The following is a 21,628-nucleotide window of genomic DNA, read 5'->3' as shown; positions in this document are numbered from 1 at the left end:
TTTGGTGTAACTCCATATAACTGTCTGGTGATTTCGCTCTGGGCTTGTGACATTCTGATCGGTCTGAAATAATCATTAAAGCCCATCCCTCAATTTGAGGCCTGTGTCCCGATGGTGGCGTTGAATGGCAAAATCAAAGGGGCATGACGGCGGTTAAACCTGTTGCGAATGGGCAGCATCATTACCAGTTCTGAGATCTGGTGTGGTGTAGGATATCTGGTTACCATTGCACACATCTCCTGAATCTGCGGTGGGTTGGTACCCCACGCTACGTAGGGGGAGGTTGCTGGGTAAGACTTGGTCCACGTGAATGGGTAGTACCTGAAAGATGAGAAGTTGCGAATGGACGCCCTGTGAATATGTCCTTCGACCAGCCAGTGCTAACCCGGTCACTGTCTCCAGGTCACCATGCCTCGGTCAATGAGCGGGCGAAGAACCCAATGGCTCCGTCAGGAGTACATCGTCAACTTCAGCCCGTAGTCAAACCGGTACGCACAAATATCTTGGTTGAGAGTGGGGGACATACTTGAAATTGCTTCTCATCGGGGTAATACAGTACAACTGTATACAACGACCCCATTTTATTTGGATTTTTATTGAGGAGTGGACGATAATGAGAATTTCAGGCCAGTCCGATTGTCACCAGTTCAGAGGGAGATTACCTGATAGTTATGTGGCATTCCATCAAACGGTTAACTCTTTCACATCCTTTGTAAATTAGTGTTGCTTGTTACATGTCGCATTCAATGGCTCATTTGAGGATAGTTTCTGTGATTCTACTTGACCATGAGCAGGCCCATTTTGACCTATAACTGTGTAGTTTGTGCTCTGTAGTATGTGATTTGAAAAGTTGTAAATCTGGTTATTGGAGTAAAGATTGTACAATGAAATAGCCACGGGATACCCTAATCTGAGAGCCAAGAGCCAAGACTCCGTTAAAGAGCCAATTAAGTGCCACCAGATGAGCCACAAGCCAAAGAAAAGGAATAGGCTTGAATGAATATAATTATTATCTTTGGGAATCCTAAGCCTACAGGTACTCTACTTGATAAAAAATGGATTTATTTTGTAACCGTTTATGACGTCGTAAGACATCGCCGGCTGGATAGCGGTATTGTTAACAGTCTACCATGCCAAGATTTTTGATCATACTGTTGTACATTGAGTCTGCACTTCACACCCTGCTTACTCACACGTGTTTGTCATTCCTGCCGTATCATGTAGCCTTGTGCAAATAGTGCAATCAAAATTGTTTTAAAAAGGCATATTGCTCAAATTTGTGAATTCTTAATTGAAATTTGCCAATTCAAGCAATGAGATAGCGTAGTGATACACTATCACTAGGGCCTATCGGTACTCTGCATATCTGTACTGTAAAAAAACGGTGCTCGCGGCTCTTGGCTCTCCGATTAGGGTGTCCCAATAACCACACCTGGTATTTTATAAGTTACTGTAGCTTAGCTCAGTGGAGTTATCACTTTTAAAAACCTATGCGATTTGCCGCACTGAAGGTCCCTCCAGAGATTGTTGGACTGGGTCCATTGAATGTGACAAAAATATCCAACACCTATTTACAAATGAAATGAGGGGTGAGCCTTTTGGTGTAACTCCATATAACTGTCTGGTGATTTCGCTCTGGGCTTGTGACATTCTGATCGGTCTGAAATAATCATTACCGCCCATCCCTCAATTTGAGGCCTGTGTCCCGATGGTGGCGTTGAATGGCAAAATCAAAGGGGCATGACGGCGGTTAAACCTGTTGCGAATGGGCAGCATCATTACCAGTTCTGAGATCTGGTGTGGTGTAGGATATCTGGTTACCATTGCACACATCTCCTGAATCTGCGGTGGGTTGGTACCCCACGCTACGTAGGGGGAGGTTGCTGGGTAAGACTTGGTCCACGTGAATGGGTAGTACCTGAAAGATGAGAAGTTGCGAATGGACGCCCTGTGAATATGTCCTTCGACCAGCCAGTGCTAACCCGGTCACTGTCTCCAGGTCACCATGCCTCGGTCAATGAGCGGACGAAGAACCCAATGGCTCCGTCAGGAGTACATCGTCAACTTCAGCCCGTAGTCAAACCGGTGCACGCACAAATATCTTGGCTGAGAGTGGGGGACGTACTTGCTTCTCATCGGGGTAATACAGTACCACTGTATACAATGACCCCATTTTAGTTGGATTTTACTGAGGAGTGGACGATAATGAGAATTTCAGGCCAGTCCGATTGTCACCAGTTCAGAGGGCGATTACCTGATAGTTATGTGGCATTCCGTCAAACGGTGAACTCTTTCACATCCTTTGTAAATTAGTGTTGCTTGTTACATGTTGCATTCAATGGCTCATTTGAGGATAGTTTCTGTGATTCTACTTGACCATGAGCAGGCCCATTTTGACCTATAACTGTGTAGTTTGTGCTCTGTAGTATGTGATTTGAAAAGTTGTAAATCTGGTTATTGGAGTAAAGATTGTACAATGGAATATCCACGGGATACCCTAATCTGAGAGCCAAGAGCCAAGACTCCGTTAAAAAGCCAATTAAGTGCCACCAGATGAGCCACAAGCCAAAGAAAAGGAATAGGCTTGAATGAATATAACTATTATCTTTGGGAATCCTAAGCCTACAGGTACCCTACTTGATAAAAAATGGATTTATTTTGTAACCGTTTATGACGTCGTAAGACATCGCCGGCTGGATAGCGGTATTGTTAACAGTCTACCATGCCAAGATTTTTTATCATACTGTTGTTACGCCGTCTATACAATACGGCGGGTACAGTGTACATTGAGTCTGCACTTCACACCCTGCTTACTCACACGTGTTTGTCATTCCTGCCGTATCATGTAGCCTTGTGCAAATAGTGCAATCAAAATTGTTTTAAAAAGGCATATTGCTCAAATTTGTGAATTCTTAATTGAAATTTGCCAATTCAAGCAATGAGATAGCGTAGTGATACACTATCACTAGGGCCTACCGGTACTCTGCATATCTGTACTGTAAAAAAACGGTGCTCGCGGCTCTTGGCTCTCAGATTAGGGTGTCCCAATAACCACTCCTGGTATTTTATAAGTTACTGTAGCTTAGCTCAGTGGAGTTATCACTTTTAAAAACCTATGCGATTTGCCGCACTGAAGGTCCCTCCAGAGATTGTTGGACTGGGTCCATTGAATGTGACAAAAATATCCAACACCTATTCACAAATGAAGTGAGGGGTGAGCCTTTTGGTGTAACTCCATATAACTGTCTGGTGATTTCGCTCTGGGCTTGTGACATTCTGATCGGTCTGAAATAATCATTACCGCCCATCCCTCAATTTGAGGCCTGTGTCCCGATGGTGGCGTTGAATGGCAAAATCAAAGGGGCATGACGGCGGTTAAACCTGTTGCGAATGGGCAGCATCATTACCAGTTCTGAGATCTGGTGTGGTGTAGGATATCTGGTTACCATTGCACACATCTCCTGAATCTGCGGTGGGTTGGTACCCCACGCTACGTAGGGGGAGGTTGCTGGGTAAGACTTGGTCCACGTGAATGGGTAGTACCTGAAAGATGAGAAGTTGCGAATGGACGCCCTGTGAATATGTCCTTCGACCAGCCAGTGCTAACCCGGTCACTGTCTCCAGGTCACCATGCCTCGGTCAATGAGCGGGCGAAGAACCCAATGGCTCCGTCAGGAGTACATCGTCAACTTCAGCCCGTAGTCAAACCGGTGCACGCACAAATATCTTGGCTGAGAGTGGGGGACGTACTTGCTTCTCATCGGGGTAATACAGTACCACTGTATACAATGACCCCATTTTAGTTGGATTTTACTGAGGAGTGGACGATAATGAGAATTTCAGGCCAGTCCGATTGTCACCAGTTCAGAGGGCGATTACCTGATAGTTATGTGGCATTCCGTCAAACGGTGAACTCTTTCACATCCTTTGTAAATTAGTGTTGCTTGTTACATGTTGCATTCAATGGCTCATTTGAGGATAGTTTCTGTGATTCTACTTGACCATGAGCAGGCCCATTTTGACCTATAACTGTGTAGTTTGTGCTCTGTAGTATGTGATTTGAAAAGTTGTAAATCTGGTTATTGGAGTAAAGATTGTACAATGGAATATCCACGGGATACCCTAATCTGAGAGCCAAGAGCCAAGACTCCGTTAAAGAGCCAATTAAGTGCCACCAGATGAGCCACAAGCCAAAGAAAAGGAATAGGCTTGAATGAATATAATTATTATCTTTGGGAATCCTAAGCCTACAGGTACCCTACTTGACAAAAAATGGATTTATTTTGTAACCGTTTATGACGTCGTAAGACATCGCCGGCTGGATAGCGGTATTGTTAACAGTCTACCATGCCAAGATTTTTTATCATACTGTTGTTACGCCGTCTATACAATACGGCGGGTACAGTGTACATTGAGTCTGCACTTCACACCCTGCGTACTCACACATGTTTGTCATTCCTGCCATTTCATGTAGCCTTGTGCAAATAGTGCAATCAAAATTGTTTTAAAAAGGCATATTGCTCAAATTTGTGAATTCTTAATTGAAATTTGCCAATTCAAGCAATGAGATAGCGTAGTGATACACTATCACTAGGGCCTACCGGTACTCTGCATATCTGTACTGTAAAAAAACGGTGCTCGCGGCTCTTGGCTCTCAGATTAGGGTGTCCCAATAACCACACCTGGTATTTTATAAGTTACTGTAGCTTATCACTTTTAAAAACCTATGCGATTTGCCGCACTGAAGGTCCCTCCAGAGATTGTTGGACTGGGTCCATTGAATGTGACAAAAATATCCAACACCTATTTACAAATGAAGTGAGGGGTCAGCCTTTTGGTGTAACTCCATATAACTGTCTGGTGATTTCGCTCTGGGCTTGTGACATTCTGATCGGTCTGAAATAATCATTACCGCCCATCCCTCAATTTGAGGCCTGTGTCCCGATGGTGGCGTTGAATGGCAAAATCAAAGGGGCATGACGGCGGTTAAACCTGTTGCGAATGGGCAGCATCATTACCAGTTCTGAGATCTGGTGTGGTGTAGGATATCTGGTTACCATTGCACACATCTCCTGAATCTGCGGTGGGTTGGTACCCCACGCTACGTAGGGGGAGGTTGCTGGGTAAGACTTGGTCCACGTGAATGGGTAGTACCTGAAAGATGAGAAGTTGCGAATGGACGCCCTGTGAATATGTCCTTCGACCAGCCAGTGCTAACCCGGTCACTGTCTCCAGGTCACCATGCCTCGGTCAATGAGCGGGCGAAGAACCCAATGGCTCCGTCAGGAGTACATCGTCAACTTCAGCCCGTAGTCAAACCGATGCAAGCACAAATATCTTGGCTGAGAGTGGGGGACGTACTTGCTTCTCATCGGGGTAATACAGTACCACTGTATACAATGACCCCATTTTAGTTGGATTTTACTGAGGAGTGGACGATAATGAGAATTTCAGGCCAGTCCGATTGTCACCAGTTCAGAGGGCGATTACCTGATAGTTATGTGGCATTCCGTCAAACGGTGAACTCTTTCACATCCTTTGTAAATTAGTGTTGCTTGTTACATGTTGCATTCAATGGCTCATTTGAGGATAGTTTCTGTGATTCTACTTGACCATGAGCAGGCCCATTTTGACCTATAACTGTGTAGTTTGTGCTCTGTAGTATGTGATTTGAATATAATTATTTTTGGGAATTGCCGGCTGGATAGCGGTATTGTTAACAGTCTTACCATGCCAAGATTTTTTATCATACTGTTGTTACGCCGTCTATACAATACGGCGGGTACAGTGTACATTGAGTCTGCACTTCACATACTGCGTACTCACACGTGTTTGTCATTCCTGCCTTATCATGTAGCCTTGTGCAAATAGTGCAATCAAAATTGTTTTAAAAAGGCTTATTGCTAAATTTTGTGAATTCTTAATTGAAATCTGCCAATTCAGGCAATGAGATAGCGTAGTGATACTCTATCACTAGGGCCTACCGGTACTCTGCATATCTGTACTGTAAAAAAAACTGTGCTCGCAGCTCTTAGCTCTTGGCCTTTAGATTAGGGTGTCCCAATAACCACACCTGGTATTCTAAAAGTCACTGTAGCTTAGCTCAATGGAGTGACCTACAGTATTTGTTTTCACTTTTAAAAACCTATGCGATTTGCCGCACTGAAGGCCCCTCCAGAGATTGTTAGACTGGGTCCATTAAATGAAACAAAAATATCCAACACCTATTTACAAATGAAGTGAGGGGTCAGCCCTTTGGTGTAACTCCATATAACTGTCTGGTGATTTCGTTCTGAACTTGTGACACTCTGATCAGTCTGAAATTATCATGACCGTCCATCCCTCAGTTTGCAGCCCGATGGCGGAGAAATGGCGAAGTCAAAGGGGCATGATGGTAGTTAAACCTATTGCGAAAGGACAGTCGGGTGGAGTCCTGATGCTCCGTGTTGTTGGTCTTTGACTGGAGATCATAATCACTCGGGGTAGTTCTGTACTCCTTTTTTACCATGAGCAGGCCCATTCAGGCCTACAACCTGTCAATAATGTTGTAAATTTCAATTAAGAATAAAATTGTAAACTATGCAAGTGTCATTTTGTTTGCTTTAGTGTTTATGGCGTTGTATTGTTAGATAAGAGCTGCAGAAGAAACTAAGTAAATAAGCAGAAGAAATGTTTTGTAGGGACTGGTCTCTGCATCTGTGTCTGAGTAAACTAGTACTGCTCTAAAAAAACTGCATTCTAAGAATCTATTAATTAGATGTCCTTGTATACCTGAAAATTATGCATAGGTGTCTTTAAATTTCACCTAGGGTGGCATGATGGAGACAATGTCACAACCTATAATGGACACTAATAAATCTGATTCAGATTCGTTTTGGGGTGCGACTGAAAATATATGCACAGAGTATGCCATGATGAAAATGTCACAACTGATGATTATGGCCTAGCTGCCAGACAATATTTATCCAAGGTGAAATTTAATCTTGACCCCCCCCCCCAGAATGTACTACATACTAAATAAGTAGCCCTCTGTTCGCCATGCTGCAAACAGGTTGATAGGGACAATGTCACAACCTATGGTAAGCCCATGCTCAAGCTGGTGTTGAGTAGGTTGAAGGGAAGTGAGGCCCTCAGTCCCCTCTAATACAGTAGAAGAGCTAGTAAATCCATTTGCTTGGAGTGCTTAATTCTAATTATTAGCTTCAGATGCCCCATTTACACTCCAGACGCAATGGACAGGCCTTGTCTTATTGCCTCATACAAAGAGGAAGGACAATCAGGATGGCGAAAGGGACTGTATTGGAGTCCTTAGCCTTGTTTGGCTCTGGAGTGGCAAGTACAGTAATGAATTGGGGAACAAAAATAAAGGAGTACAATAGAACCGCTCCATCTTGGGTCTGACAAGTGCTGTCCTCGAGGTGTCCTGATTAAAGAGGGCAAATCTTATGGAAACTACACCTTTGGGACTAAAACTACTACTGTTCTTAATAGAGAGGTGTTTGCGGAGGTAGGTTCCACTGTCAAAAAGTCATACTGCAATTGCTTGGAGGTAGGCGTAGGTTCCAGTCCATCATCACAACCATCATCAAAAGGTTTAAAATCTTTGTCCAAGACATGAAGAAAATGAATAGTAATGGTAGGTCTGCTGAGGTTATTTGCAAGACTAGTACACGCAAATACAGCTAATGGGCCCCACCCTATGTCTTATATCATTGGTAATACCAAAAAAGCTTTAAAAAACATAATCCATTTCATAGGAAAATGACTTAGGCGACAGTGGTGCTATCTACCGGTAGAAAGTGGAACTGAGAGTTTTGGACGAAGATTTCAGTTCCATTTTCTGCCGCGACACAGCGCCACTGTCGCCTAAGCCAATTTGACACTGTAGGTTCTGCAATTGATTGGTTTTCATGCCTATGGAAGGCAATCGGTATCAAACTAAGGGAATTTGATAGAACTAATGACTTGCTTTAGTTGTTAAAACAGGTTCAGCACAGCCACAAGCCATCTTCCCACACAAACGACAGTCGATATGATTCTCTGATGGGATCAACGACAGTGGACGAGAGTTTCACCAGTTGCAGGATCAGGGGCTTGTTCGGTGTAACCCTCTGTTGACCTTGTCAATTACTTCATATAGGAGGCCTTCCTTATACCCACTGATTAAATATAGGTGCAGTCACTGATCTTCAAACCTTTAGTTTAACAACATAAGTATTTTCAATCAAATTACACCTACATTCAATTTGAACAAGAAGCTGTAGTCAAAGATCGAGGGTAAATTTTCCGAGGCCTAGCCTCTTTTGCAAAGGTGGGAAGAAATTTAAGGAAACAATTACTATACATGAGGTAGGTTATTACAGTCCTAATCACAATTGACATCTGTCCTGCTTCGTGTCAATGATGCGCAACGTATGCAGGAGTTACGCGCCAATGATCACCAGCGACGCGCTTATGTTTCGCGTCAGTTCCGCGCGACCTATTGGCTGGGTAGCACGTCAATGACGAACCACTGACCAACTATGTCGCACCACTGACGCGATTTACAGGATGCCAATTGAGATTTGGACTGTATTTGCTATTCCTATCATTATCATATAATAATGAAATATATCTTCAAATCATAACAGAATTAACAACGATCAGTACAAATAATCCATAAAGAACTATTCATTCTTTAAGCGAAATGAAACAAAGCTACAAATAAAAACAAAATTTTTTTTTTTTCTTCAAAATTTTTAACAATGGCACTACGAAGGCATCACACTGGTAATTATCTCTTCTGAAGATTAAAGGGTTTAACGGGACTATATAGGCATCTGCTAGGTAGGCAAGATAAATAGTTACACAAAGTTGCCAATAGGGGTCTCTCACATTGAACAGAACGTCCGAACTATTCACGCTTGTACGAGGGACACTAGTATATCTAGTGCTGAATCAAGCCTGAGTTAATGCCCTTACTTTGCATATTAGTCGGCGGAAGATGGCCAATGTAACCCCCTCCCCCTGCCCGTAGTCCCCATTAAATCCACCGTGGTACACTGTGTTTTCATATGAGAATACCACACTATAATTATATCTTTGAAATATTATTATAAATCTAAGTTATCTTTGAAATATTATAACAATTCAAATACATCTTAGAAATATTATAGAATTTTAACAATAATCAACGTAAATAATCATAAGTACTTTGTTGTTTGAATAGCAAACCCAAATGATATTTTCTAGTTTGCCAAAAAATCTTTAAAAAAACTTTTTTTAGAAAACTTCGTCAATTGCAAAAATAAATTGGCATGAGTGTTCAGGTTCACAGTACATTTGAGAAATGATAAGTGATTTCGATAGCACCTTTTTTCCCAGATGGTCGTTAGCAACTGTGGGTTGAATCAGTAACCAGATCACACACGACATACCATCCGACAGCTCCGGGGAACCAATTTGAACATTTAACACTTTCACTGGCAAATTCTCTGGTAAAAATGACAATTTTTACCATCTTGAAAATCCCGCACAAGTGAAGCAGTAAGTCTCTGTTTCAAATCTTCCAACTCATCATCGGAAAGAACAGGGTTAAAACGTCACCTGTACAACAATCGGCCTTGAAAGGGTTAAAAGGAGAATCAGCTGTTGATAGGCCAGAATATGTGAGGAGAACACAGAAAGCATTAGGATGCATATTGATATCACTCTTACATAAAGCATCCCACAAACTAGCGATTTTTGTAACAGCAACCTGCAATCATGACCCAAAGGCAACTAAAATCTTTTATTTGTGGTGGTTACCGAATGGCCAGCAACGATAAGCGATTGCTGTGACCTGCATTCAATATCAAAACCAGTTTCTGCAGAGGTGCAATCTTTTTATTGCTCATCATGGCAATAATTGTTGCTGGTCGCAGCAATAAAATCACTCATCTGCTGGCACTTTAGTTGTCACTTGATACAGTAGAATCTTTCTATTAAGGACACCCTCAGGACTGACAAGTGCTGCCCTTAATAGAGAGGTGTCCGCTAATGGAGGTTCCACTGTAGAAACTTTTGCAGACTTCAGATTTGATTAGATAATCGGACAAAAATTATCAGTCCTCCATCATCCGAGAAGTGCGAATTTCCTCTTCTCGCCATCGTTCTTTTCGTTATTTCCAGTCGTTTCTAGGAAGCCCTGGAAAACAAACACATCCAGTGAATACAGGGTGGTCCAGTAAATAGGGAGGGGGGGGGGGCAGTAAACACAGGGCCTGAGAAGACTTGCTAAGCTGTGAGAGAGAGCCGGGGCCCAAGCCTCGTTGGACATTTGTCACCAAAGCAGAACGGGATAACAAATCATTGGCCCAGTCTCCACAGAAATCAATCGGGGGTTTCAAGGAGCAGCTGGACGGCGCTCACCTGAACTCGATCAGTAGGGGAACCAAGCAGTGACTCAGCCGGGAGTCGAACCCACGACCTCCTGATCATGAGGCCGACCCTCTTCCACTCTCTGCCCCATATCTCTGTCTCAACAATGGAATACCCTAGCGACAATCAGCACAACCTAGCGGCAGCAATAGCTCTGCCAATACCCATTGCTCAGCAAAAAGATACCAGTCCTGAGACGAGCAGGATTTATTCAGGACATACCTTGATAGCTGTTCCAACACTGGCCAAGTCCAGCAGGAACGTGTCATGGCCGTAGATGGAGTTCAATTCGTAATACGTCACGGCGTCGTTTCCTGAATAGAAATCAGAGAAATAGCTGAATGAGAAATTCATGGATATGTCGACTTTTTTTACCTAGTTCTTCGAATCCGGTGTCAACAACGTCATCAAATGGCGGATTAGCACTTAAGTTTGGATCTTACCGGCCTCTATGAGCATTTTAGCTAACTTTCGCTGCTGCTGTACAGGGATGAGGACATCAGTCTGTACGCCTATCACCATGGTGGGACTAACGATTCTTGCCAGACTCTCCTTCATCGTGGAGAAACCATCTGCGAGGTCGTAGAGGTCCATTGCCTGGGAAGAGAGCGCTTAGCATCAGGAAACGGAGTCAGTGTGGAGAAGATGAATATTCCCAGCAGTTAACTAGAGGTAGTATTTTCATCTGGCCTATCACCACACACGTCACCGAGCCAGTTGGATGTCGTGTCATAGTTTTCACAATTCTTTTATTAACATTACGAACAGCCAAAAACCAACCTCCAAAATGGTAATCTCCGCTACAGAGAATGTCAACACTGGCCTGGTGCAGCATCAAAAATGCAGTTGCTTCTACTGCTCACATCTGGATGAGTGATGATAAGTGATGAATAAAAAGCTAAAATCACAAGAAACAGTAACCCATAGGTCACATCCAGCCAAAGGGCAAAATGAGGCCACACCATGGTATCATGCGACAAGCAACATCAAAATAATACACTGTCGAGGTCACGTTACGTCGATCATGAATCGATGCGTTCACTTGCTGTGAAACAACAGTGCAGATACAAGTTGTGTCAATCCAAAATAACAAAGATGCTGGACTCACCTTCGATATATACAGTAAAGAATTCGGATCGAAATTAACTGAGGATATTTCTCCCTGGTAGTCGAGGTAGCTCTCGATCAGGAAGTTTGGACAGAGGTTTGGCTGCTCATAGTCTTCCATCATCTTTCGCCCGAAGCGCTGGTCCCATTCCGGGCCACTGCGATACGACACAAATGCTATTTCCCTTAAAAATAAACCATCAGATGTTAAGTTCTGTGACTGGTATCAACAGATATGTACAGGGTGTCTTTCAAAAGCGGTCATCACAAAAATTTGGCCAACACCAAGCTTTTAAACGTAAATGCTAATTTTGAAGAAATGTGATATAACATATACTGTAGAACTTGCAATAAGCGAGCGCCGTGAGAAATCGGAATAGGCCTAGGTCTTTATTTATACATGGTCAAGGCGAATAACAAAATAAGGCCATTGCGACGTAAAAATCCTATTTGAAAGGGCTTTGGTGAAGTATTTCACCTACATGTATAATGATGAATAGAAACTCAAAGTATATTTCTAACATCAAATCTATTTATCTGAGGGGAGGATGCATTGCTCTTGTGGGAAATAATATTAAAAGTTTTCGGCAAAATCGATCATTCCGTCCGACACTGCTTTTGCAAGGCTCTATTCAAAAAGTACTTGCGAGATTCTCCGAAATCATGGAAAGTGTCCTCAAGGAATGGTTTTGCCTTGAACTGAAGTCCCTGTCGCTTAAAATCTCATTTAAACTGATGTTTAAAACAAGAATGTGCAAGAAAGTTTGAAAGAATTAACACACGAGCAAGGATGCAATCTGCCAGGGGATAATTACATCCGGATAGTGCTGATACGGAGAAATTGTTCCACTGTACCTTGCTAATTTCAATCCAAGCCGCGGGAAGGGGCCGTCGTAGTAGTAACCTCGATTCCATAACGGATCAGCCATGATGGTCCGCCGCTGCAGGTAGCGGAGAGCGATGGAAGATGGATGGGTCGCCGCACAACTCGATATAGATATTGTTCTGGAAGGAAATGCAGCAACACTGAAGCGGCCTGCAAAGGACAGTCTAAATCGCTGCTATCTGTGATTAAATCGCACGCGACGATAATCGCTTGTTTGCAGTGGTCATCGCAGGTGCTTGCGACAATGATCAGTCGCTGCAGCAACCAGCAATCAATAGATCAAACCCAGAAATTACCGGTTTTATCAGTTGATGAGAGATCTTTTTCTCACACATTGCAGGAACCGGTGGTTTCAAAAGCTAGTCCAGTTGCTCAACAAAAAATTATCTTATTGCATACTTTCTCTCTGATATTATTCATTGTGAACACAGCAACTTCCCATTCTCTTCAGAAGAATATTATTTAAGATGACGGCGACATACCTTGATACTCTTTCTGGATACATGGCGGCGATGGCGAGTGAACACATGCCCCCTAGTGAGGCCCCTACACTCCCATGGAGCTGGAAAGGAGAGATGAGAGAATGGAATGTCAGGGAGAGTAAGTGAACACATGCCCCCCAGTGAGGCCCCTACACTTCCACGGAGCTGGAACAGAGAGATGAGAGAATGGATAAATGTCAGGGAGAGTAAGTGAACACATGCCCCCCAGTGAGGCCCCTACACTTCCACGGAGCTGGAACAGAGAGATGAGAGAATGGATAAATATCAGGGAGAGTGAGTGAACACATGCCCCCCAGGGAGGCCCCTACACTTCCATGAAGCTGGAACAGAGAGATGAGAGAATGGATAAATGTCAGAATGAGTGAGTGAACACATGCCCCCTAGTGAGGCCCCTACACTCCCATGAAGCTGGAACAGAGAGATGAGAGAATGGATAAATGTCAGGGAGAGTGAGTGAACACATGCCCCCCAGCGAGGCCCCTACACTTCCACGGAGCTGGAACAACGAGATGAGAGAATGGATAAATGTCAGGGAGAGTGAGTGAACACATGCCCCCCAGTGAGGCCCCTACACTTCCACGGAGCTGGAACAGAGAGATGAGAGAATGGATAAATGTCAGGGAGAGTGAGTGAACACATGCCCCCCAGTGAGGACCCTACACTTCCATGGAGCTGGAAAGGAGAGATGAGAGAATGGATAAATGTCAGGGATAGTGAGTGAAAACACCCGTTCTATTTGAATCCAGCACGTTGGCACATGACGGGGTGTACGTCACCCACAGTGAAAGGGTTTTAAAAATCAAGGGTTCTAAAACCTACCTTTTCGACTCCGAGGTGTTCGAGTAATAGCACCTGAGCATTAATTAGGTCATCGACCGATAGCATCGGGAAGGTGGTCGCATATGGCTGGAAGAGACAAGTGACAGAGTCGGAATGATTATCAAGTTTCTAAGGGAGCATGTCGAAATTGTCATGGGAAAAAACACTGTTTTTTCTGGCATATCTGGGGGAGAGGGGTTGACGAACTTTGCATCATGTGTTCATCTCTTTTATTCTTTGACACATTTTTGGACTTTTTTGCTTCACGTTCGTTCCAAAGTTTTGTGGTTATGATCAACTTATTCTCTAGGTCCAGAACTGTAATATATATAATCCGTTTGAGAATACTCTTAACAGTAATTTCAATAAAATCTTGTTTTCGATGGTGTTTAGTTTTCGCAAATTTCGCTGGTTGCAGAAAATGTCTGGGACACAAACATTTTCGGTTTACAGTATATCGAATTTTCGCGATGCTAAAATTGGGCAAATTTGTTCACTTTCACTTGGCGATATAGACTTGATGTTGCATTTGCTGCAGAAATTTAATGGATAATGTGACAATCTCAAAAACTCTGAACACCGAGGAGGAAGATGAAGACACAGAACTGTCAAATATTCCGGTAGGTTGGAAGTGTACTTATGTTCTTACCTTTTTTGTCATAGGATTTATGCTGGACGGCCCACTGGAATAAACAAAGGTCAAATTGACATTGCAGACCAAAACTTACAAATTCTAGAAACTACCTTCTCGCCGTCCTCTAGCAAACAGGGCCTACAACACGACTTCTCCTCACGCGTAAGTATCGAGTGAAATGGCCCGATATTGTCAGGATGCCTTCTCAACGAAGTTCATCTGCTTGAAATGTACCCGCGTTAAAGACAAGGTTTATAGTCCGATATCAACTACGCTGTAGGTTATCATCTAACGATACACTTTAACCCCTGGCTGTCCTGAAACCTTCCAGAAGACCTCAGATGAGCTGCTCAGTCAGCCGGACTCCAGATGGTTCGAGTGAAGGAGTCCAAAGCTGGCCATACATATTTCTAACCCGATGAAAATAGAAGATTTCAAACATTTCATTTGAACAGATTTTCCACAGTTATTCACTGAAGTAAACTAAAAATGTCAGACAGAATTTTTTTTCTCGAAACTTGCCCCTCGACACTTACGTCGAACCAAAGCAGCCTCCAATATGGTTGGCACATATCACAAAGAATTTAGATGTGTCGATCGGACGTCCTTCACCAACAAATTTCTCCCACCAACCTTCCTTGGGATTATCCTGCAGAAAAAGAGAAATACATGTATAGAAGATTTTGTCGCCACAATAATTATTAATAGATGTCATAGCCCATCAATGTGTTTGCTTTAACCCTTTTGCTGCGGCAGCCCTTTTTTCAGCAGGCGCCTTGTGATGACCATCGCAAACAAGCGATTTTTTGTGGTGTGCGATCATGATCGCAGCGATATAAATCGCTCGTTTGCTCTAGTATTTTACCTTGTGGCTAGTCACATGCGAGTGTGCAGAGAGCCCCGTCCATATCAGAACGGCATTGTCTTTCATCTCGTTGAGTTCGCCCCACGTTTCGTACGCCATCTTGAATTCCGGTAGGATGCCATTGCTGTACTTGAAATGGAACGGTTGGTTGTGGTGAAACATCTTGTATCCTGAGACTATCTTCTCATACAGTGGTTCGGGGCCTACTGAGGGGCTAGTAAAAAAGAATGACAAAGAGTAAATAGCATTCCGCGACGTTACTATTCATAGCTCACAAGGTCATTTGAATAAGATATTCATGACGTTTTAGTCACGTGACAGTCGGACATCGACACTTATTTCTACGCATATGAGCTTATTTCAACGTCAATTATCTTTGACCCTGCATTGTTTTTAGCATGAATGATACCATAGAGTCAGAGAGAGAAATATTCAGAACAATTATGTAGTATTTCCAACACTCGGACATGTGCCAGATTGAATCTAACTGCCCTAGTTAGAAAGCCTGAATCCATTACGAAATCGCATGTTTGTCCGATATTGCCTGTTATTCAGCGATGGGGAAATAGAGGGCAGCAGCTGCAGTGACGTCATCTTCGCAGAATGCTATTAGAGACGGAGTCACAATTCACTACTGTTACCGTCCAGCCAAATGCTAAATTATACACTACGCCCAAGTTCGCACGTTCGCGCTTGCGATGTCAACTATTGCCGTCATCGTCAAGGCTTTTTGATTTTGGTTCCTTTTGGCTCAGACTAGGCCTACTCACCTTTTCCTGAGGCAAGGAAAGTCGGTCTCTAGTCCCTTGAATGTGTCGCGTCCATCAGGGACTTTGACCTCGTCAAGGGTAATCGGTGCAGAGCATGCCGCCGATGAACCGCCAACCGCTCCTGCTTCTGGATCAGATGCGGAGAGAGGAGGGCCTACCCTGCCACTGGAATCCGAGTGGGAAAAGTTGACCAATATTCGTGGGGTTCCTGGGCTCAATTCCTTCCAAACTTGGGTAAACTTTGAGATACAAAGTCTCTGAATACACCTTTGAGTGGGAATCATGATGACAAAGTGTTACATTGGCAATATATTGACAACAAATTTGGTCATGCTGGTTATGTTGTTACTTTCTTATCAGCTGGCTTGATTCTATGGGGCGCTATTTGCAACAAAATTATGGGCAAAAAAACTTTGCAATGGCGAAATTCGGTACCCTTGGATAATAAAGTCCTACCTAATATTGTTATGAGTGTTGAAGATTTCTAGTTTGAGATACATAACCCTTAGATATTGATAGGGGATATACAACTGGTCACACCACCCAGGTGACTCAGCACTCTGCTGGGGGGGGGGGGCAGTTCCCAAGTGATGGTCTGATATATATTGTCCATTGATTTGAATTAAATGTCAAACCTCCCCGATTGCCAAGCTTGAGCAATATTCGCAAAGCATTTTTTTGAAGCACACTGTAAGTTATTTGTCTATTCGACGATTAATTTACAATCGGCACTGCATATAAAATTGCTTCCGGGTTTGAAAACGAGGCCGCCACATCAAATCCTATCTCGCCTGTACATTGCTGTACATTTGAAAGAAAATACATGTAAAGGAAGTGATGGGCCAAACAACAAGCCTTCAAAATCAACAGAATGCCAACCACCCTGAGGTGTCTTGGTGGCTAAGGTTCGGGGCAAGAGCCTTAGGAACAATTTCTTCTCTGCGTTAGTACTTTTTCTTGCTTTTGATTGAAGAAATAACCAGTTTTTTTCAGAAGTGACATCTGGTCATCATCATCATCAAACACGGATGACGGAGACACAGACTGAGACATCACTTGGTCATCAGTCATCAACATCTGCCTGAGCTCTTTTCATTCTTGTCATCATCAACTTCAGGACTTTATATCGCGTCATTTCACATTCTCGTAGTAATCATTGTTATCAATACGGCACTTAAGAACTTCGGTTCTGGTTACAACGGTCACGGTGGTATACACCTTTCCACAAATGGGGCGCTGAGTGTCCGAAATAGTGATGTCATAAGGGGAAACTAAGCCTTATGGTGGAGGGACAAAGGAGATAGTCATGGTTGACCAACACACTTGAATGCCTTTAATGACGGACAAGGGGAAAAAGTTAGTTCCAATGCAAGCCACCAATTTCGGGAAGCATGTATAGGCCTAGCCCTAGGGTTTGCGCATAACTGACCAATGATTGAGTTTAAATTAAAAACCTGTAAAAAGCCTACTCACCAAGGTCTAGTGTTTTTGTCGGGGTAATGTCGTAAACTCTTCTTGATGTAGGCTATCTGCGCGAGTTACACTGGCTCCCAGTGTCTGCTCGGATTGAATTCAAAATCCTTCTGCAGGTATTCAAATGTCTGAGACAATCTGCGCCAACGTACCTCCAGGAACTTCTTTGCACCAAGGAGGTTACACGAACAACAAGATCTGGTTCAACGGTTCTTTGTGAAAAACGAACGAAAACGAACTTTGGGGACCGTAGCTTCGCTGCATGTGGGCCACGGCTATGGAACAAACTCCCCAAGCGCATACAAGATTGCCAAAACACTGACACTTTCAAGGCACAACTAAAAACGCACTTATTTACAAGATCACACGGAGAGGGAGCGCCTTGAGCACAGACCAAATCCATGGAAAAGCGCTATACAAAAACTTCATTATCATTATCATTATCATTATCATCTGTCAAAGTGTTTGAATTTGTCCTTCAGCTGGCAAACTGACACAATCTAGAAATGCACATTGGGGGACTAACATATTCTGTATTTTCTTGTTTCCAGTTGCCATGGCATTGGGCGTCTGGGCTTGTGTAACCTTTACACCAAAATGTATAGCTGCAGGAATGTTACAAATGTAAGGACACGTACGTGTAGATGGTGCGACGTTCTAATTTTGGTGAGGGCGTTGCCGGGACCCATAGAATTAACTTACAGTGGCATGTTACCAGAGGACTTGAGTGGATTTATCTCAGCAGCCTAATTCTCTTTGTTTTATACAAAATATTATTCTTGTAAACAAGGTGTGCCAGCCTGAATAAGAAATTGTTTGACGCTAACAACATTATAGACCAAATCTTAAAGACCATGTCCCCCACCCATTCATCCGCCTGTTTCTAAACTTTTCATCTATTTTCTTTCAGTGTGGCTGGATTCGTAGTTTGTTTATTCGAGGCGCCATGTTGCTGTCAGTTTTTAGACTTTATACAGAACATCAGTGAATTTGCGGATAAGCGGCCATATTGGAACAAAGCTATTTTGTACTGCGCGTAAGTATGGGTATTACCCCTTGAAAAATTTGATGTAGAGACGCCATCGCCATTTGAATATCCATTAGGTCATTCTGAGGAAATCGGGGGGGGTTAATGTTCACTTATCTGGCCCTCGTGGCCTTATTTCCCATCAAAACAGGGACAAAGAGAATTAAGTAAGTAAGTCTCCGGCCCTTACACAAACCCCCCCGAGACATTCCCCTCCTTGGCTAAGGTTGGACAGAACCAGCTATCGAATTGGGAGAGCATCTTTTTTAGCTGTGGGTTCTACAACATGGAAGCTATTACTGGAAGGGATGCTTGAGTAGCATGTCTGCTTTGGCAAAATGACAGGAGAGGTTAAAACTAAAATTGAGCATGACAAAACTTTTAACGTCTGCTACCTAGTAATTATCAAGCATGACTATCTCTTTCTTTTAGGTTGGCAATTATTCCTGTAGCCTTGTGTCCCGAGTTGACAACACTTTTTGGAGCGGGTAGTATCTTTGTGTCAGGAGCACTATACGGCCTCATGGCCTTAGGAAAAAAGTAAGTAGGCCCTGCACGGGTCGACGTGTAAGAGAAAATTTGGTGCGAGCATTGTATGGATTTCGCGACTTAAACTAATGCACAAGCAACACTCATAATCAGTTGGCTTATACCGTGCCAAAAACCTACGCCCCGAAACCCCTGAATTCACCAGGTTTGACACATGAAAAATATTTTTTCTGTGTCCCTTAACCTATTACTTTACGATACTTTCAAAAGGCTTTAAGTTCTTTTGTCACACTGGGTAAATGTGTCATTGGTTGTTGGTCAAGAAATTAAATTGGTGTGGCCTGAACAAAAAGTGTCAAAAGTAAATTCAAATTCTAACAGGAAGTCGCCTTTTTTTCAGAGCCGACCGGGATACGATGATGTCGCGGGTCTCCACGCAGGACGACGACGACATGAAGCTTACGTTAGTAGAAAACCAGGAAAGCGAAACGACGCTCAATATGCAAAAATGATCACGCCGAAACTCGACTTTTAAAAATGACGATTTTATCACCAACGTTGCATTTTAGGAACCGAGTTGTGATAGTCTTTGGCCTTTGTCAGGCAAGGCCACAAAAACATATCTTCTCACTGGTGCCAAGTTTGTCATTGGAAAGATTGCATAACATTTATGTCTCCCACTCGGACTTCAACTTTTAGACGAAATTACAATAGAATCACTCTATCTAAAGGACACCGAGCTTCCGAGTCATTCCCATGTGTTCTGATGAAACTGAGTAGCTGCATGATTGGTGTTTTACAAAATTTAAATTTGACTGACTGTTGCTTGCGATAAAAGAAGTTTGATGTATTTATTGCGTATGGGGGTGACAATGATTTCTTGTCTGCGTTGCGCTCTTATTTGGCTGTGAATATTTGTTTATTTGAAGCCCGTCTAACACGGGATGATTTCTTTTCAGAAGATAAGATAAGAATTTACGTCATGTTGGTTGAAAAATATATATCGTCTATTACACAAAACACAGGCCCTTTAAGCCTAGTTAGCGGGATTATCGGGCTAAACAATAGGATAAGCCATATATCCCATTGTTTAACCCAATAATCCCGCAAACTCGGCTTCAGGGGCCTGTGCACAAAACAATTTGGTTTCCAACGTTGATTTATCTCTTGTGTTGGACGGGCATTAGAGAGGTTCAAATTTTGATCCCAGAATGAGAACATAGTGATTTCTTTCCCTGGTTAACTTCCAAAATCAAGTTGATTGTTTTGTATCATTATTTCTAGGCATTCCAGACATGAAAAAAAAAAGAAGTTTGATTGCATTTCTGACTGCTGACAGAGCGATATCCATTGTCAAAATGTCACCTCGGTCCGGTATCAAAATCCTAACCGCTCAAATATTCATGATCATACCCCTCTTGTATTACATGTAGGTCACCAAGGTGTACTTTTATGTACATGTGTAGTAGTGTTCGAAAACAAGGGTTCTCCCTGCCTATCAATGGGGTCTGGCATTCGGCAGAGGTGTCCACTTTACGTACATGTAGGCATCTGGTTTAAAATATCTTTCTCTATTTGTTATGTTGTTATAAGTCTCTGTAAATATAATCATTTTATTTAATAAAACTGATAATACTCAATGTTGATGTTTTTTTTGTTTACATTTGCAGTGAAAAATCTGTGTAAACCTGGTAGAAACTCTTCACTGTACACAACTACATTGAAATTTGTCAGTTTTGCACGATAATAATGACACCAATACAAGTTGGTTATACCTCTGGAAGGGGTATCTCTTGTAGGCTATAGAGCCTTTTTCCAGCCTTGCCCACTACACTAAAATAGGTGACTGAATATCGCTATCTGGGGGAACAGTGGTTAAAGCATCGGGGTTGTCTTTGTGTCCTCGAGCAAGGCACTTTACCCTACTTGCTCCTCTCCACCTAGGAGTAATTCGGTACCTAGCTGGCAGAGATGGGGCACTATTAATGTTAGTCCTGCTTGGACTTGTAATACTCCCAGAGAGTAGAGCTTGATTCCCGAATCTACAGACCAATAGCTCGGGGGTAATAATGTTAGGCGCTTTGAGCAACTGAAACCAGTTGGATTTAGCGCTATATAAGTTGCATGATTATCAACATTTGACTGGTTCCCAGACGCATCATATCAAGGAAATTATGCCCCAGCAGATGACAGGACCAATCCTAAACTGATGATGGTAAACTAGCCCCCCCCCATGGACGGCGGAACATCCCGGCAGTTGTGAGGACCAACACCACGGGATGGTGGAACATACTCTCAGATACAGGGACCAACACTCAGGGACCGTTGAATACCCTAGCAGATGCAAGGCTACCAGCTGATCAGGGAGAGCGGCACACACTGGAAGAGGCCAGGGCCGACCGAGGGAAAGTGGCCAAGGATTTCTTTGCAATAAGGGATATTTCTCATCACTCACCCTAACTGGCTCCCCAACTGGACCCTTCCGTTGGACTCCTCCCCCTTGAAATCAGTTGCAATAGGTCTTATTCAAACAGCACCGGCTGGAACTGTCAGCTGTTTTGGTCAAATATTCATGCCCTTTCTCTCAAAAGCTTGTTACTTTTTGGTGGTAGCAGGCTTTCGTGAATCGAGAGTATCATACTTTCTCACAAACGACA

The 21,628-nt window shown here is 43.1% G+C and overlaps 2 protein-coding genes across 2 annotated transcripts; one reads left to right on the top strand and one right to left on the bottom strand.

The window, feature by feature from the left end:
• Positions 1-8,654: 8,654 nt before the first annotated feature.
• On the bottom strand, positions 8,655-16,943 carry LOC135500950 (uncharacterized). Its single transcript, XM_064792666.1, has 11 exons — positions 15,983-16,943; positions 15,213-15,426; positions 14,884-14,996; positions 14,363-14,396; positions 13,714-13,800; positions 12,874-12,953; positions 12,361-12,510; positions 11,507-11,690; positions 10,842-10,995; positions 10,621-10,712; positions 8,655-10,165 (listed from the first exon to the last, which is right to left on the bottom strand). The coding sequence occupies exons 1-11, from the start codon at positions 16,264-16,266 to the stop codon at positions 10,094-10,096; spliced, it is 1,464 nt and encodes a 487-aa protein (XP_064648736.1). The 5' UTR covers positions 16,267-16,943; the 3' UTR covers positions 8,655-10,093.
• On the top strand, positions 16,796-20,611 carry LOC135500951 (calcium channel flower-like). The gene is made up of 5 exons (XM_064792667.1): positions 16,796-16,925; positions 18,007-18,079; positions 18,366-18,491; positions 18,915-19,022; positions 19,372-20,611. The coding sequence occupies exons 1-5, from the start codon at positions 16,820-16,822 to the stop codon at positions 19,481-19,483; spliced, it is 525 nt and encodes a 174-aa protein (XP_064648737.1). The 5' UTR covers positions 16,796-16,819; the 3' UTR covers positions 19,484-20,611.
• Positions 20,612-21,628: the final 1,017 nt, after the last annotated feature.

This window comes from Lineus longissimus, chromosome 17, assembly GCF_910592395.1.
Source record: "Lineus longissimus chromosome 17, tnLinLong1.2, whole genome shotgun sequence".
In the NCBI taxonomy this organism is placed as follows: Eukaryota; Metazoa; Nemertea; class Pilidiophora; order Heteronemertea; family Lineidae; genus Lineus; species Lineus longissimus.
The sequence above is the reverse complement of the archived record's forward strand: the minus strand, read 5'-3'. Positions and strand labels throughout refer to the sequence as shown.